Source organism: Scomber scombrus, chromosome 21 (genome assembly GCF_963691925.1).
Source record: "Scomber scombrus chromosome 21, fScoSco1.1, whole genome shotgun sequence".
NCBI lineage: Eukaryota > Metazoa > Chordata > Actinopteri > Scombriformes > Scombridae > Scomber > Scomber scombrus.
This window is the reverse complement of record NC_084990.1, coordinates 5,176,056-5,193,749: the sequence shown is the minus strand read 5'-3', so window position 1 is coordinate 5,193,749 and position 17,694 is coordinate 5,176,056. Positions and strand designations below refer to the sequence as shown.

General features: G+C 41.6%; 1 protein-coding gene across 1 annotated transcript; it reads left to right on the top strand.

Moving 5' to 3' along the window:
* The first annotated feature begins 13,960 nt into the window (after positions 1-13,960).
* Positions 13,961-17,404, top strand: tob1b (transducer of ERBB2, 1b). Its single transcript, XM_062442796.1, has 2 exons — positions 13,961-14,193; positions 15,256-17,404. The coding sequence occupies exon 2, from the start codon at positions 15,421-15,423 to the stop codon at positions 16,432-16,434; it is 1,014 nt and encodes a 337-aa protein (XP_062298780.1). The 5' UTR covers positions 13,961-14,193; positions 15,256-15,420; the 3' UTR covers positions 16,435-17,404.
* Positions 17,405-17,694: the final 290 nt, after the last annotated feature.

Genomic DNA, 17,694 nt, shown 5'->3' with positions numbered 1-17,694 from the left:
AATAAAGCAGAATGCTGTATCAGTGTCATAGCCAACACAGAACAAACATTCAGAAATGTCAGATATAATGTTTCTAGTTATGTCATTATTGAATTAATTTAACTTCATACTGTCGCTGAGTGTCACATTTCTCTGCTGGTGTCACAGTTTCATCTCATTTCATGTTTCATTCATGCTTCTGATGATGTTGCTCATAATTAACAACCCCACTTCTTTCACATGAACGTGCTCATAGCTTGAGTTAACCAACCTAGTTGATAACCAGCCTTGTGATACTTGTTATAGGGATTACCAGGCTAAGGCCCAATGAAGCTAAGATAGCCACGCTAAAAACTGGAAAATAAAAATATGAATCATTGTAAAATAGTAAAATAGTACAAAGTAAAATAGCTTAAAAATACAAAAATAAATACAATATAAACAATCAAGCAAAATACAACAGTTAGAAGAAGTTGAGTAGGGCATCAGTGTGAAGATTGACTGTCAGAAAATTAATAAAAGGCTAAAGTGAAGAAGTAAGCTTTTAGTTGTCTAGATACAGCCACCTGGTGAGGTACTGTCTGCTTATTTCTTGTTTTACTTCAAAATATTTGTCTGTGACTTTTAAAAATAGGTTTTAAGAGTAACACAAGCACAAAAGAGACATTAATTAAGCCCACTAGCTATCTAAAGCTTGCTAATGTTAGCTACCATAAGCTCACACCAGACTAAGAAGGCTGTAGCAGCAAAACCACTGAGAGTACTGAACTAAGACAAGACGCTTTTCCCCCCTAATGAATCAAACTACATGCACCTTACATTTGTGTCATTACAAATTTACATTCATAACAGGAACATTGTCATTTTTCATATCATTTTTAAAGAGGTACATCGTCTTTAAAACAGGTATATTTATGAATGACTGTGCTGGCAGTAATAGGAATTTCTCATCCTCTCAGCAGAATTTCGCTTCTTTTTTTTAATGCCTCTTCAAGGTACCCTACAACACCAAATATTAGTAACAATGGGTGCACTGCACTGTCTCATCTGTTTTATCCATCGCTTCCCCTTTTCAGGATCTCATGTCTGTGCCAAATCTTGATCAAACCGCTCTGACTTCACATCCTAGTGTGATTCATCCACAAAGTTCCAATTTAAGTCGTCTGTTTCCATGCTCTGAACTTTTCCCCTCGACTCTCAGGTCTGCCCTAGGCAACAGACAGTTAATATGTTACAGGGAGTCGGAGAAAGAAAGACAGAGAGAGCGAGGGCATCCATGAATAGGGAGTATTCAGCTTCTGCCTCTGCCTCATTCCCACAGAGACTAGGCCTGGGCTGAAGTTTCAACCCGGTCTGGCCCAGTGAAATACAAACCTCTCTCATCACGGACTCTGATTCCCACTAGAAACACATTATTGATTCCTCTCTGCGACCCCTGCGTATTTTATTATTGCTAAGGTGAAAACGGATAACAGGAAAGCTCATATCAGCATGCAGCAGAACAATACTGCATTGTGGCAACTCAGCTCCACTCTACTGAAGAGGACAACTCCTCCTGAAATCATTCACGGCACCAGTGGCTGCACACAATTATGATCCTGTGCTCAGCCTGCCCTGTGCCAATAATGAATACATGGATACACAAACACAAGATGGGATTGTGAATTAGCATTCGATAACAGCTGCTGTTGAAAGTGGAGCTCTTGCTTGCATAAGCTGCCCGCTGTCCTGCTGAGAAAGCGTGCGGCCTCACAGTTGTGATCGTCAGGCCCGTTTACCCCAAATGAATGTTGAAAATATGGCGAGTGTTGGCTTTATGAAACAATATACAACATCTTTATTGTTTTTGGTTACTCGGAGAGGGAGCTTTTCCTGTGGTTTGGCATGTCAGGAAAACTTACCGTCAGATGCAGTGCCACTATTCAGAACTCTACCTCTAACTTAAGAGAAGAAGAGGAAAGCAGCTTTTGACTATATTATTACAAATAATGATCCAAATCTTGTGTTGGGAGTTAAGGGTGTGGATCGTGATGTGACAATCCATCTCGCTTCCTCTTTTCTCTCTCCCTTCCTCTCACGCTCTCGATCTGGAGTCAGTTTGACGCGATGACTCACGGTTGGAGGTGGTTTTTTAAACAGCTTGTGGGACAACCGTGCATCGGGGTTTTTTTTTCTTTTCTTTTTTTTTTAATACTTTGCATTAACAACAGCAATCTGTCTTGCTCGGGAGCACAGATGCAGGTCTGGATTTGGGAGACAAGCTGCAGATTGCTCTGTGTGATTAGTGGTCTCCTGAGCCGCATTCGTATATTTCTATCATTATTCATACAAGAGAAAAAACAGGGTGATTGAGGGATGAGTTTATTGCTGGGGGGAAGATGAGAGTGCTATCGTCTCAGATTTTACAACTACACTGCAAAATAATTACCTGAAACAATTGAAATATATTGTTTAAAACTCAAGTGAGGAAAGCAAAATGACTCTAAAATTGTTTAAAAATCTAGCAAAGCACAGCACTATTTCACAGCACTTTAATGTAGCATAAAAACTTGAGCATGTCTCCCCCCAATTTAAAAAAAACAAAAAATAAAAAAAAACAAGCTATTATTACCAAAATTTTAAGTCTCTGTTAGGCACATTGTTTTAGTTTAAACAGAGTCACACTGGCCCCTGCTTCCAGGCTTTATGCTAAGCTAAGCTAACGGTCGGTTAGCTTCATATTTACAGGCATGAGAATATCAATTTCCTCATCTAACTTTCAAGAAAGACAAATATCAAAGTCAAATTAGAGTCTCTAGTAGGCAGATTGTTTTACTTTGAACAGAGTCACACTGGCCTGACTTCAGGCTTTATGCTAAGCTAAGCTAATAGTTGGTTAGCTTCATATTTTCAGACATGAGAATGGTATTGATTTCCTCATCTAACTTTAAATAGAGAAAAATATCAACATCAAATTTAGAGTCTGGTTGGCAAATTGTTTTAGTTTGGACAGAGTGACACTGACTTTCCCCCTGCTTTCAGGCTTTATGCTAAACTAAGCAAATAGTCGGTTAGCTTCATATTTACAGACATGAGAATGGTATCGATTTCCTCATCAAACTTTCAAGAAGGAAGCACATCAACATCAAATTTAGAGTCTCTGGTAGGCAAATTGTTTTAATTTGGACAGAGTCACACTGGCTGTTTCTGCCTGCTTCAAAGCTTTTTTCTAAGCTAAGTCGGTGGTTGGTTAGCTTGGTTAGTTATTAACAGGCTGACTGTTATTGATTTCCTCATCTAACTTTTAAGAAGTAAAAGTTTAAAAATATCAAGTCTTGCAAATGAAATACATAATTGGACACAGAAACATAATTTGTGTGTGCTTTCCTAAACCAGTACATCACTGTTAAAAATAATGATGTTTTATGATGTGACAACCCTGTGGTTAAGGTTTAGGGAAATATCATGGTTTGAGTTCAAATTTAATTCACTTTTTTTAAGGTTAGAGAAACATGCTGTGTGGGTTAAAGTTACTACTTCCTCAAAGTGTGGCGATTCATGTTGTCATGGCTACAATAATAGGCATGAAGGTTCAGGTTAGTGGATGATTGGAAATGTGACACTCACTGTTAGAAACAGGAAATGAGCAGCAGTCTCTTGTGGCAAAATCCACCCCTCCTCCTCTGAATGAGACAAATTGTCAACTTTTATATAATCATCTGAACTGCACGACAGCTACGGGTCATAATTACTACAGCTGCTGGACGGCATCTGTCACTCAAATGTAACCAGATATCATTTTTTTTAGGTGACTGACGTTACGACCTATTGTATTATCTTTCTTGGGAGGACAGTCTTGAAAATATTGAAATGAGACATAAATTCTTCAGTAGGAGAGTTGTGCTCTCTCTTCAAGATGCCATTTCATGTAGACACAATGGAGAGAAAGAGAGTAAGACTTGTGGGACTCAATACTAAAATGACATGTTATGATGGATACTTTTTTGAAACAGAGGCTTGAGGCTCAAATATAATCCTTTTTCTTCAAGAAAAGTTAGAACAATGACTTAAGTTAGATTTTCCTGCTTGGTCCACAACAAGACTTTAATTCTAAATATGAAATTATCATCTTATTAACTTTATTTTTCCCCCGCTACCCTGGTAGATTATGAACATGCCTCAGAGCAGTTATCAATAATAAAATAGATTAATGCAACATGTGTGTGCAGTGTGTTTTGCTGAAAGAATAAACACACACACAACACAAACACACACACACACACACACACACACACACACACACACACACACACACACCATCAATCTAACCCAAATAAACAACAACAAAAAAAGGGAAAATGTGGCGTTTTGTGTGTCAGTTGGTCCTAACCAATTCCAAATGAAATTAAGGATGTACACGTCGACCTCACAGACTCATGGCACCCTGTCCTGGACTTGGTCATGTGAGTGCTACACACACACACACACACACACACACACAAACACACACAAACACACACACACACACACACACTCGTGAGCTAGCGGGGGAGAAATGCTGTCGTGGACCCTGTTCTGAAAGCAGGTTTGCCCAAGCTGTTTGTACTGGCGCTGCTCCAGACTTCAGCCTGTCACACTGTGACTGTGAGTGCAGAGAGGGGGGAAAATATAGGAGGTTTTATGGAAACAGTGCAGATAAGAAGAGCAAACTGTCAGAGGGGAAAAAAGGACAAATATTAAAGAGCTAAGTGTAAAGAAGAAAAAACGCTTACACAACACGAAGTGAAGAAATAGGAAAGAATGGAGTAAGAAAGGGTTGGTGAGTGGGTGGTGATGGTGGAGGTGGGGGCATACAGAGGCATGTTTGGGTTCGTTCTTTGACCTCCCATTTCGATCAGGGGGAATATGTGATTAATGGATTTTCACATGGACATGGAGTCACTCACCACTTCCCTGTGACATTCTTCCCAATCTCCAATCTCTCTGTGGCTGTTTCCAGGCCTGGTCCTGGTCCCAGTTCAGGACTGTGGGTGTCTCTCCGCCCACAGCTCAGGTCACGGCAGACAGTAAACACTGTGCTAAGTAAATGCCTGACAGAACTGGGCTCAGAGGGAGAAGGTTAGCTAAGAGTGGGTACTATAGGCACTGAAGAGCTTATTTATTTACTCCTCTGTAAGCCGAGGCACACACTAAACGCTTAATACACGTATGCAATTAACACTAACACTTTTGGGGACTATATGGGGACATATCTGTGTTAGACACAGCTTGTGATATTTGATTTATATAAATAAAATTACCAATAAAGAACATCCAAGCAGCTTCCAAACTGGCTGCTGGGATATTTAATCTGTGTTGACATTGAGCGAAGGCGGATTTACAGTGAATATACACAAACAACTACATTTAGCAGTAGCACTACAGGTGGCTGATTTCACAACCAATGAAAGGATCCATGTGTTCAGTCATGCCACGAATGCAATAGGACTAACAACTGTGAATGAAAAGACTTCAACTCTGTGCTGCGTCTAATACAGTGGTATTTACTACAAATCGTATTACATCAATAACCAGGATGTAGGCACTTCCCTTTCTCACAGTGTGAGTTAAGCTGCTGGTTTGGAGACTGAGTCTCTGTGTCCCACTAGGCAGTGGATATTTCCCAACACCAGCAGCTTTGTGGGATTGACACAGCTCAGCTGTATTGTGGCGAGCACTGGAGTGGCCTTGTGTGGCCTTTTGTATTGTACTCATAGGAGGTGGCGTAACAAAGGGACACATGACGTTGGTTTTGGACAGTGAGAGATACGAGGAGAGAAGCTGACCCACAAAGGTCAAACTTCAGATTATGTAGTAGCTTATCTGTGAACTGTGAACAACAAGTCACTGCCTCAGAGTGCTTTTTTACTATGAGACTGTGACATAAGAGGTAATTTACACATATGTGTAAAAGAGTAGTGAAAAGAGAAGCAGAGTCTGTACAATGAAGCATTTATTCCTGCTGAGAAAGTTTACTGTGAATATGTATTTTAATAAAAGTATTGTTCAGGTTGATTGTTAGCATTAACGTAAATTATCTGTTCATTGTAGACACTTGTGTCAGTCACTAGTGAGCTATTGAATATTATCACATTTAGCAAAAGCATATTTTCTCACTTAAAGGCACAGTTCAACATTTTTGGGAACTGATTTGCTCGAGGCAGCCTGGGTCTCTGCATACTGCCTGTCAGCATCTCTAAACCCCAGTCATCAACACACTGAATCTCCTTTCTTTAATCTGGTAAAAACAGACATAAAAAAACAATAAATTGCGGTTTTAGGGGGAGTTATGTGCTGAAAATATTCATTAACAAACACCAACCTGGCACAGACAGTCTTTTGGCCCAAACTCAGCGTGTGTAGTAATCTTCAGTTATTTATTAAGCTTATTTTGGGTCGCTGCTGTATTTTTAAACTTGGAGAGAGAAAGCCAGGCTAGCAATGCTCCTCTGCTTCCAGTCTTTAAGCTAAGCTAGGCTCCCAGATATGCTTCTGAACTTAACGCACAAATCTCCTAAAATGGAAAGTGAACATGTATTTCCTAAAATGTGACACTATTCCTTTAACCTGTAATGTTAAAAACCATGTCAACATCTCTGCCAAACTCAGCTACAGTTGAAGCAAATGTTTCAACAGACTGGCAGCTGTTCTCAAAGGGACTATTTCTTCACTAGAAAGAAGCATATCTCAAACTCTGGGGCGAATACAACCAAAACTAATTAGAGTGAACTATTCCTTAACAGTGTAACATCATAATAGCAACAATACCAAAAACAACACATATATTATTTGCCCCTTTTTCAGAATTATTAATGTGAACTCGACATGTTTTGCATCACTAATGAACACAACTCTAAGTTTTATATAAGTCTGTATAACACAAAGCACACAATCTAAACAATTTCCATTTATCATCTAAACCAACTGAATTGACTTAATTGACCACGTTGCCTGTTCACCCCAACGCTTTTTCTGATTACTAGGCTGAATTGCACTCAGTAGCAATTCCCAGCCAAAGAGCAATGTCACAATTACTCTCCTCCTTTCTCTCTCTCCTCCCCAGAGATTACAGCATTGAGCTGCTGATGCGGTTGCATACGGTGGGCCTCGAGAAACACTCGTTTTTCTGCACCGCGGCTCTTTTTTGTGTTCTCGCACTCTTTTTTTATGCCCGGCCTATCACCTTTCTCCATTTCTATCAAAGGACATCCATCAGCGAAATATGGCTCCACCTTCTCCTGTTACCCCAACTACACTGTGTCAGCTTCCTGAAGCAGAGAGCACCAGTCTCTGTTAGTGGAGGAGTTACAGACAACATGTTCTTAACATTTATCTCCATCAAATGTTCCTTTCTTGACTGACTTGCTCAATACTCAACATATGTAAAGCAACTTCCTTATGAGATCCCATTAGGATGTTTACAATACATACTGTATGTGATGCTGATCATTAGCCTCTCCACACATGAATGATCATGACTTCTAACTCATTATTTCTCCTTGTCCTGTTTCTCCATCCTGGTCAGCTGTTTATGAAAGCAGAACCTTAGCAGAGCTGCTCACACTCTTTCTCCTCTTGGTCACGCTCCTTTCCCTCATTCTGCATTTTCAACTACCAACTGTAAAAAACAAAACAAAAAAAACAAAAAACACACACACATACACAAACAAACTCATTGCCATTTAAGAGATGAGATCTGACATTTGTCAGAAAAATAGCACTTGAGTGCTACTCTAACTGTGGAAGAGCATGGGGTAATGTGTAAGAATAGTTGCCATGACTACATTGACATCATTTCTGGCAAACAGGATTGAAGGCTTCTCAATAGAGGGTCTGTGCAAATTCTGGCTGTGCGTACACTTTGATGGGAGTTCATGTGAAAAAAAGACATGTTTTTGGGTGGGGGGTGAGGGGGGTAACTTCAAGCTGTATATGCTAATGTCTCCGTTCATATCTGTTGCGATGATGATGTGTGAATCTGACATCATCCGTCGCAGTGCCTGCCCAGGGATGGCTCTCACCCACACAGACAAGAAGGGGGAAGAGAGAGAGAGAGGACAGAAATCTGTTTTAAGGAGCGTGCAGCGGGTGCGGGGGAGAAGGTTACAGTCCAAATTGAAGAGAACCATGGTGGGGAGGTTGGGAGAGGGGGGGGGGGGTGGATAAAAATACAAATCACAATGACAGCCGACAGCCTGCCTACTGTAGCAGACTCCATTCAGTATTCATGGAAATGTGACACACTCCCATTGCAATGGATGGCTCTCACTCTAAAACCCATTCTATCCACAAGCGCTGGCTGTTCATTTCAGCGGGCGTAAATTGAATTTCTCAAAAAGTCGATCTGACTGCAAGGGCACAGCGTTGCCGCGCGGTGTGCTGTCGGAAGCAGGACGGCAACGGGAAAAAAACAGGAAAAAAAACATGATCTTGTCTCTGTGCCATGCCTGTGTTATTAAGCTTAATGCGACTCTGTTCTGTTCTGTTGGCTGATTCATGACACAGCACCCGGCATGCTAAACATAATCCTCCGACATGAAACCAAATAGTAGAGCAGAATGGTATTTAAATAGGAGGAGCGCAGCTGATCTCCTATTGTGTAACCTTCCTTCTCCTCCAGATGGCTTAATATGAATCTTTCCAGGGGTCAAAACACTGTAACCCCCTGCTCAGATAGGAAACCTCTGGGTGCTACATGCCATGAATACACTCATTATTCCACATAAACACCGCTTCATCCCTCTCTGCAGATGTATGGAGAGTAAGCTCAAGCTCGGGGGCTCACAGAGAAATGTCTGTGTTTGTCCATGCATGCAGGTATGAGAGCGTGTCAAAGAGGAAGGGGGATGGGGGGGGGGCAAATATTACCACTGCTTATATTAATGACATTCCTGGCAATGGTGTGAAAAAGAGCCTCTCTGCCTGCCACACAGAATTTGTAAACAACCTCTAGAGGAAGCAGCCCTGTAATACCCAATCCTCACGCATGCTAGACTCCGGAGCGCTGCAATGTGCCACGGAGAAGAATTATCTTCCAAACTTTTAAATGATTTCACGCCCCCCCCCCCGCCCCCCCCGTGTAAACAGCTCATACGTGCCGCGGATAAATCACTTTCCATGGACTCTCCGCTTTCATCATCTCAGCAGAGAGGTTTAAAGACCATCATTCCTTTTGAATTTAAAGGAAAGAATAAAGCAGGTGCTTGTGCGTGTGTGCATGAAGCTATAAATTCCAGTGAGCAGTGTAATCTTAGATTGCTATCACTACGGATCTGCTATGAATACTAATTGAGCACCGCCTCCTATGCCGCGGCTAAAACTGCATTTCAATAACAGAGCAGTAAAACTTCTGTTCCACGCAGGGTCGCGTTTATTCACCTGCTAAATGATGTATACGTGAGCAACGGAGAATTTCTTCGATTTATCAAGAGAAGAAACGTACAGAAGAAGTAGAAGCTTGTGTGTTATGTCTCAGTGTAACTAAAATAACAAAAACTTCAAGTTATTATAGAGAATCTGCTTCTCATAAATACAAAATTAAGGCACTGTAGTGCTACATAATTCGTTAGCTAATTCGTTAGCGTTAAATCGATTAAATAAGTCAATATAATACTTACAGCTCTTACATAATAAACTATCAGGTTTCCTCATTTCACTCATCTATACTTTTTACTCTTCAAATATGAAAATATTTTCTTCCTCTTCTGACTGTATGTTGATATTTCTGTAGAAAGATGTACCAATAACAGCTACCTTTAAACGAGAACTACATAACCTATGAACGATGACGTAGCTCATTCATTTTACAAATGAAATGTTGAATTCATAAGCATTAAAACACACCTTTAGTGCAGATGTGGCTAAAAGATGAAACATTCTGTAATACTTAAATCGGCAATAACTGCTTTTAAGTCGCTTAAGGCTAAAATTAACCTGTAAACACAATGTTTGCATAATACCACCTCTAAATTGATACAGTGAACTCGTTAGCAAAGCTTTGATTATATAAATATCCAGCAGATGTGAAGAAACATTAGCCGTAGTCATGTTTCCGGCCAACTAGTGAATGTAAGTCCAATATTCTCTCTACTTTTAGCTCTGTTTTGGTCTCCACCAGCTCCTGAAGGAAATATAAGGCTCTTTAGCTGCTAAATGCTAAAGAATCATACTATCACCTTTTAAGCTGATATGGCAAACTAGCTAGCAAACTGCTGCTTATTTACACATCTAGGAGATACAGTGAAACATTAGCCTTTGTCATGTTTCTGCCCACTTGGTGAATTTAAGTCTAATATTTGCTCTCCTTTTAGCTCTGTTTTGGTCTCCAGCAGTTCCCGAGGGAAATGTCTAGCTCATTAGCTGCTAAATGCTCCACTTATATGTTCACAAGCTAGTTTCTAACGCTATCTGTTTGCCATTTGGTGCTGGCTAAGTAGCGTACTATATCAGAGTACAGCTGAAGACGATGAGAGCAAACCAAAATACTAAATTTGCAGGCTGAAAAAAGCAAAACAAAGAGCTGAAAGAAGCTAAAAGAAGCTAAAAGGCGCCATAGAGGATAACTACAGAGTTGGGTGAGAATTCTCTGTGGGTTCATCATTATGAGCGCCCCCCTTTCACTACTACTACCCTTAATTACACATGGTCATGTGATACATGGTTAATATAAAAAAATATTGATTATAGGACAAAAGGCCCAGCATGTTTTGGTTATTGTTATTATCTAGATTTATGTCTAGATGTATGCTGCTGCACTTGACCACAAAAAGAGGTCACAAAATGTTGAAACAAAAAGAAATGAAGATGAGTGGAGCTGTCCTCACAGGGGCGCACGGTTTAATGAAGAGCTGCAGGAAGAGTGTGTAGTTTATAAAAGCAGCCTATTTACTTTGGCCTGTGTTTTGTCCTGTTGTTACCCTTGGAAAATACTGAGAAGAATACAGCCAAGAACATGACCTGCCATAACCTAAAATTGAAAAGGGTAATAAAGAAGTCTCTACTTTTTATCCTTCAGGTGAAAATTTGGAGCTCAAGATACCAAGAAAGTCCTGATGGTGAAAGAGTGAAGTCATCTTTCTTAGTACTGTTTGAGCTTTGAAGTCCACTGAAAAGAAGTGGGTTGAATAAATCTATCTGAGCCCTCTTGGTGTTAGTCAAATAACCAAAAGAAATGAATGCAGCCTGTGACAGCTTTCATTATACAGCATGTTCACATGAGCGATGCTTCTTTTGCCTGTGCTATCAGTTCACTATGCCAAAACACAATTTCTTTCCAATGAAAACACAGCGGTCTTCGGAGCATTTTTTTCATTCTTTTCTCGGTAGAAAGCAAGCAAAGAGGGGAACATATTCATAAGATCGACCCTTCAATTTAATTTCACCCCCAGTTATTGAACATGTGATGGTACACACGCCAGATTAAAAATCCACTGACCACATCTGGGAGGTTAACAGAGCTGCTGCTGCTGCTGGTGACTTATGTGGCAGCTACGAAGCCAGAGAGAGAAGAGGTAAGGGTTTCACAGCTTTGTGAAGAGAGAGGGAGAAAAATGTCTATGTGGACTGACTTCACTAAAAAATTTGCATGAGTCGTGCTAAAGCATTTCACTTCATTAGCTAGTGTTTACCTCCGGTTCCCAGCCAGACAGAATCACAACAACAGGAGGAAACCTTCGCCACACACCAGTTCCATACTCTGGTGGAGAATAACAAATAGGTCATTGTTACAGTAAGCACAGTGTGGGACTATTATTCTGCCTATCCTTAGCCAAAATGAACACTCACTTACTGAGTATACACAGTGTACCTAGACCTGCTTGTGTTATTTCTTACAACGCTGGGAAAAACGTATTTTTCTTTTTGAACCTCGATGCGTCCTGATCACGCTCGTGCAAATTGAAATTGAAACTGAACATTTGGTCGTAGTCACACATTTCTTTCTCTGTGAGAGGAGGGGAAAAAAACTGCCCTTCTCTGGTGGCCTTGGTGTGTCTCCAAGGCCCCCACGGTGTGTTTAGTTTATGCTCAGGTCATCCATCACACAAGATCCTCTGTGGTGGGGGGACTCATCTCTCACCCCTGCTGAGACTCAATCTGGAAGCTGGAAGAACTCTCCATTGTGCCTGCAGCATCCTGCAGCCCTTCGGCTAGGATCCGACTGCATTTTATAGCACATTGTTTATGGCGCCGGGCTGTGATGCTGAGCTAAACATCAACCTACAAACATGATAAACCACAATTAACCCCATATGTAAACATATGCAGGTTAATGTACACATTCCACTATTGTTTTGTGGGCTACAGTGAGAAAATGAGTAATCCACTGAATATAAAAGCACACTGGAAGACAAGAACTACTTTAAAAGACAGATGAAACCCTCCCTCTCTTCTTTTTATACCCCACACATCCTCTAAAAGCTCATTTTCTCAACGCAGCAGACTATCCAAGGCCACTCGGATGTTTGCCATAATGAATAATGCACTTTGAAGCATATATGTTCATATTAGCTGAACAGGGAAAGCGAAGGGGAGGGATGTGTCCAGTTCATTCCTGCTATGATTTAAGCGAGGGGAACATGACTTGGTGGACAACAGACTGAAATATATTATTATTGATTCAGACCAATCACATACGCCACTGAAATTATATTGACTCCCCTGCTGTTCCCTCTAGAGAGCCTGTAAGTAGCCAGCAGCTCTGAAATTTTAACATTATCACACATGACATACAGCATTTTTAAAAACATTTTAGTGGGTGTGAGTCAGGAAATACTTTTGTTTCTGGGCTTGTCTATCACACACGCACGCACACACACACACACACACACACACACACACACACACACACACGCACGAACACCCCCCTCCTCCAAAGAACAGCCTGTCTTCTCTCCTCCTCCTCCCCCTGTCCTACCACCTCCCTCCCAGCTGTAGGATTCATGTGGCATTGTATTTATTGTGCAAACACAGAGTGCCGGAGCCCATGTTAGGTAAGAACAGGCCTGACAGGGAAGAGCTTAAGCCCTGCACTGCCCCAGCTGCTGAGAAACAAGCAGCCAGCACGCAGGCATTGGAGAGCACTGGGATCCATTGTGTAACAATTCATTTTTACAGTCCGACGACCCTATAATGAAGAGAATTTTTACCACGGGTACACAGTGGGAAAAGAATGTCAATATTTACACAGATGGCAATAATGAGATTCCATCTGTTTTGTTTAAAAGTGGTGGAAATTGCCCTGTATCACATCACAGAACACAGCTCTCGGTAAGGGAAGTCTGTTAGGTTTAGATACACAGCTACAGCTGGCTCCAGGAACATCAAAATGTCATTGGTGAGCAGCAAGGAATACAACCAGTGACAGGTGTGTTCCTCCGCCACAGAGACTGTCAAGCTCTGTTTAACCCTATAGTGGAGTGGGGAGAGCACAGAAAAGCATGCTTTCATTTCAGCGTTGCCTCTCACTGGCTACAGTAATTATATAGGCTATTGAGCATTATCATTACAACAGACTCTTCGTTCAGCTGTAGATTTCATGCATGAGCTCAGAGGACCTTTAAGAGGGATTGGCATCACATAAAATGAACATGTACAGATAAGTTATTCTTGTTCTCTGCTACCTCTCAGCACAAATTATTTTAGATTTTTTATTAAATTGTGTTACTGAAATCATATCTCGCCTCAAACAGGTCTTTCAAATGATATTTTAGCTTAAACCTGATCCAATAAAATAGTCCAAAGCACATGAAAGGCAAACCACTACCGTAAATAGAACCCTACGGTTGATTGAGCACAACATCCTCCAATCACAGCCGTAGCAGGGGTAGTCGTTGATGACAACCACGCTCTCAGCCAATAGAAACACCATACTGGGTGTTGACCTCTGCGAGCCGCATCACCACCTCCTCTATGTCCGTGGCGGAGGACTACTATAAAAACAAACCAGCCCAAGTTTTAAAGGGCAGAGTTGTAAAAAACTCCCAGGCTGTGGGGAGTCCGCTTGTTAGCCTGAATATCGGAATTCAACTAATACCCCACAGAAGCAAAAAACCGCCTGGAGCTTATTAGAAGGCGAAACGTCGGCGACTGAATTTTTTTTGTACCACCTTTAGAAAGTGACACCAGCGACTATACAAGAATAACGTTTGCTGGAGCGGACTCGAGCAAGTGGAAGAAAGACCTGCTGTGAATTTCCATGTAAGTAAATACTGACCAACCGTCGCCATAACATTCATTTAATCCTAAACTGAAACACTCATGCATTTAATCTTATCGTCGTCTCATTGAGTGTTAAACTGTGACATTATTGTTGTCATTAAACGTTGCTTCATTTAGTCGGAATATGCAGGCTCTAGCCGCCGAGCTAATTAAAATGCTACGTAGCTTGCTATCGATCTCAACACGGTCGTCAGCTCGAATTAAAGCGAATATAACCTAACAGTAACGTCACCGTTTGCTGCCCGTGTCCTTTTTATTTATAAGGCTTTACTACACACAGTGTCACCGAGCTAGAGGTAACACTGATAACCAGCTGGGCTTCACGTTAACAGTATCGTTGAGATAGCAGGCGTTGCTACATCGCTGTTCACACCCTTCACCGTCAAGTTAAACGGCTAATGCTAGGTTTTTTAAATATTTATTGTCGGTGTCGTCATGTTAAGCGAGTGTCTTTTGCTCTCCGTTATAGAAAAAGCTTCACGGTCGTGGTTAGACTTTAAATGATGATTATGTAACAATGAAAGCTTGTACGTGCTTCCTCCGCTTGTCGGAGCCCAGGCAGGCGGTGCACGGGAAAGGCACTAGAATAGGTTAGAAATGTCCTCCCACCTCGACGCTCCAGGCAGGAGGTTTCGCCTGAGCATGTCCTCCTGCCATAATGAAGCAATCAGAAGAAGAGAAAAAAAATCCTTCTGTTTTATTGACACCTGCCATCAAATCCACCGCCCTCCATCGCAGAGGTCAACCATGGTTGCGTTTATCTGTCACACTAGACCGCTGGGGAACACACACACTGCTGAGTCTCTGAGTCAGTGGCCCATGTTTATTTTTAGCTGTTGATATTGTACAGCTGAGATACAGCACTGCTGTGGAGGGGAGGGGTAAGGGGGAGGGTGAAGTTGAATACTTATTACTGATTCAAATGTGACGTTGTTGATCATTAGTTTTTTTTAATTCAAGATGCTGCCTTTTTGTCTTTTTTTTTAGATGACTACAACCTGCTTCAGATTCCTAATGTTTCCCCTTTTCTTTCCGTTCCAGGATCCACAACCTAACCCTGTTTCAGGAAGGATATACATTTCAGAGACGAGCACTTAATCAGAGTGTTTTCATCACGCCGATCACTGCTGCCTTGGAGGTTTTTGCAACGCTCAGAAAAAGCCACCCTGTGACGGAAGAAGAATTGCCCTTGCCACTGAAGCAGCTATGCAGCTTGAAATTCAAGTAGCACTCAACTTTATTATTTCCTATTTATACAACAAACTCCCTCGACGACGTGTGAATATCTTTGGTGAAGAGCTCGAGAGGCAGCTGAAGAGAAAATATGAAGGCCACTGGTACCCAGATAAGCCATACAAAGGTTCAGGGTTCAGGTGCATCCATGTAGGGGAGAAGGTGGACCCTGTGGTGGAGCAGGCAGCCAAAGAGAGCGGGCTGGACATCGAAGACGTCCGGAATAACCTTCCTCAGGACCTTAGTGTGTGGATCGACCCGTTTGAGGTTTCATACCAGATTGGAGAGAAGGGACCGGTCAAGGTGCTATATGTGGATGATAACAATGAGAATGGGTCCGAGCTGGACAAGGAGATCAAGAACAGCTTTAATCCCGAGGCCCAGGTCTTCATGCCAATCAGCGACCCCGTCGGGGCATCCTCAGAGTCCAGTTCCCCCTCTCCTCCTTTCGGTCAGTCCGCTGCAGTGAGCCCCTCCTTCATGCCACGCTCCACCCAGCCCTTAACCTTCACCACTGCCACCTTCGCTGCCACCAAATTCGGCTCCACTAAGATGAAGAGCAGCGGCCGCGGCAACAACAACAACAGCAATGGCGGGGGCGGCAGCAGCAGCAGCAGCAAGGTGGCCCGCACCTCCCCTACCAATAACCTGGGTCTGAATGTCAACACCCTTCTGAAGCAGAAAGCCATCTCCACCTCCATGCACTCACTGTACGGGCTGGGATTGGGGCAGCAGCAGAAGGCCTCTGCTCTCTCCCCAAATGCCAAGGAGTTTGTGTTCCCCAGCCTCCAGGGCCAGGCCAGTCCTGGAGCCGTGTTCCCCGGGGAGGGCTCCCTGGGACTCGGCCCTCTGCAGTACAACAATGCCTTTGACATGTTTGCGGCCTACGGAGGCCTCAACGACAAGTCCCTTATGGATGGCCTCAACTTCAGTCTGAGCAACATGCAGTATTCTAACCAGCAATTCCAGCCAGTCATGGCTAACTAAACTCATCATCACCAGATGTTTATTTATGAATGATGGTGGCTCAAAGAGAAGGAAAAACAAAAACGCACACTTTAGAAACTGGACTCTCAAAAAGGATATAGTGTCTAGTCAGTCAAGCGCATGTGCCCAAGGGTGTTTCTACTGTGCCCCCTTGAGTTTGTTTCTACTCAAAAGCTTGTTGTACAAACACATCCAAGCTTGGTTACTTCAATTCAACATGCATCATTGTTTTTCTTTTTCCTTTTTGCCAACCAAGCACAAATTTTTTTACTATGTTGAGAAAAATACTCCAAAAAAAAAATCTGGAAAAAAAAATAAGCTTCAAGTTTTGGCCTCTTACAGTATTTTACAGGTGGTAAGACAAGGCCAATTTTTATGAATTGGCACTACTAAGTGGGGTTACTTGGTCTTTTTCTAATTGTATAATTTAATTTAGTACAGAGTTTGTAAGATATCAGAGTATATATTGTTTCTATGACATGGTGTTGCATTTATATCTTTTTACTACTCCAGTGATCTGTGATGGCTGCAGCAGCTTTTCCTTATTTTTTTCTTTTTTAAAAGATAATTGTTAAAGAAATCCATCTTTAAAAAAAAAAATACATCAAATATTCTAAAGATTGTGTACAGAGTATTCCTTAGTGGTGGAATTCAAGTGTAGGAATATTTGCTTTTTTTCTGAAAGATGAATTGTATTTTCTGTTAAGAGGTAAAAAAGATTTTGCTATACTATGGACAAAAATGTAATCGTATGAATATTAATTTTGTACCTACATTGTGCAATACTTGATAAAAAATACGGTATAACAAAGTATTTTGAGTCAGTGTCTTACATGTCAAGAGGGACTGAAATAGTTTATATTGTTAAGTTTGTATTAAATGCTTAAAAATGATATGCTTGTCTTTATTTTTTTTAATTTCATATTTGCACCCTGGTCTTTTTAATAAAATAAACTACAGTTGAACGTGATCTGTGGACAGCGCACTTCTTTTTATTGCTCAGGTTACCACAGCAGGGACAATCTATTTTTAATATTTAAGCAATAGCACACTTTGCTGTTGGGCAATCTGCTGCTTGAGCAGATAATAGTAATGATAGTCACATGCTAGGATTTACCCCCTCTGTCATGAGGGTGGCTTGAGGTTAGAAATGGAGACTTGACTGTGCAATCTGTCTATGTGGCGACATAAAGCCTGGAAGCTTCTGTACTGTAAACTTTGGACCTGTTCGGGGGTTTGTAGGTGGAGGTTAATGTCTCA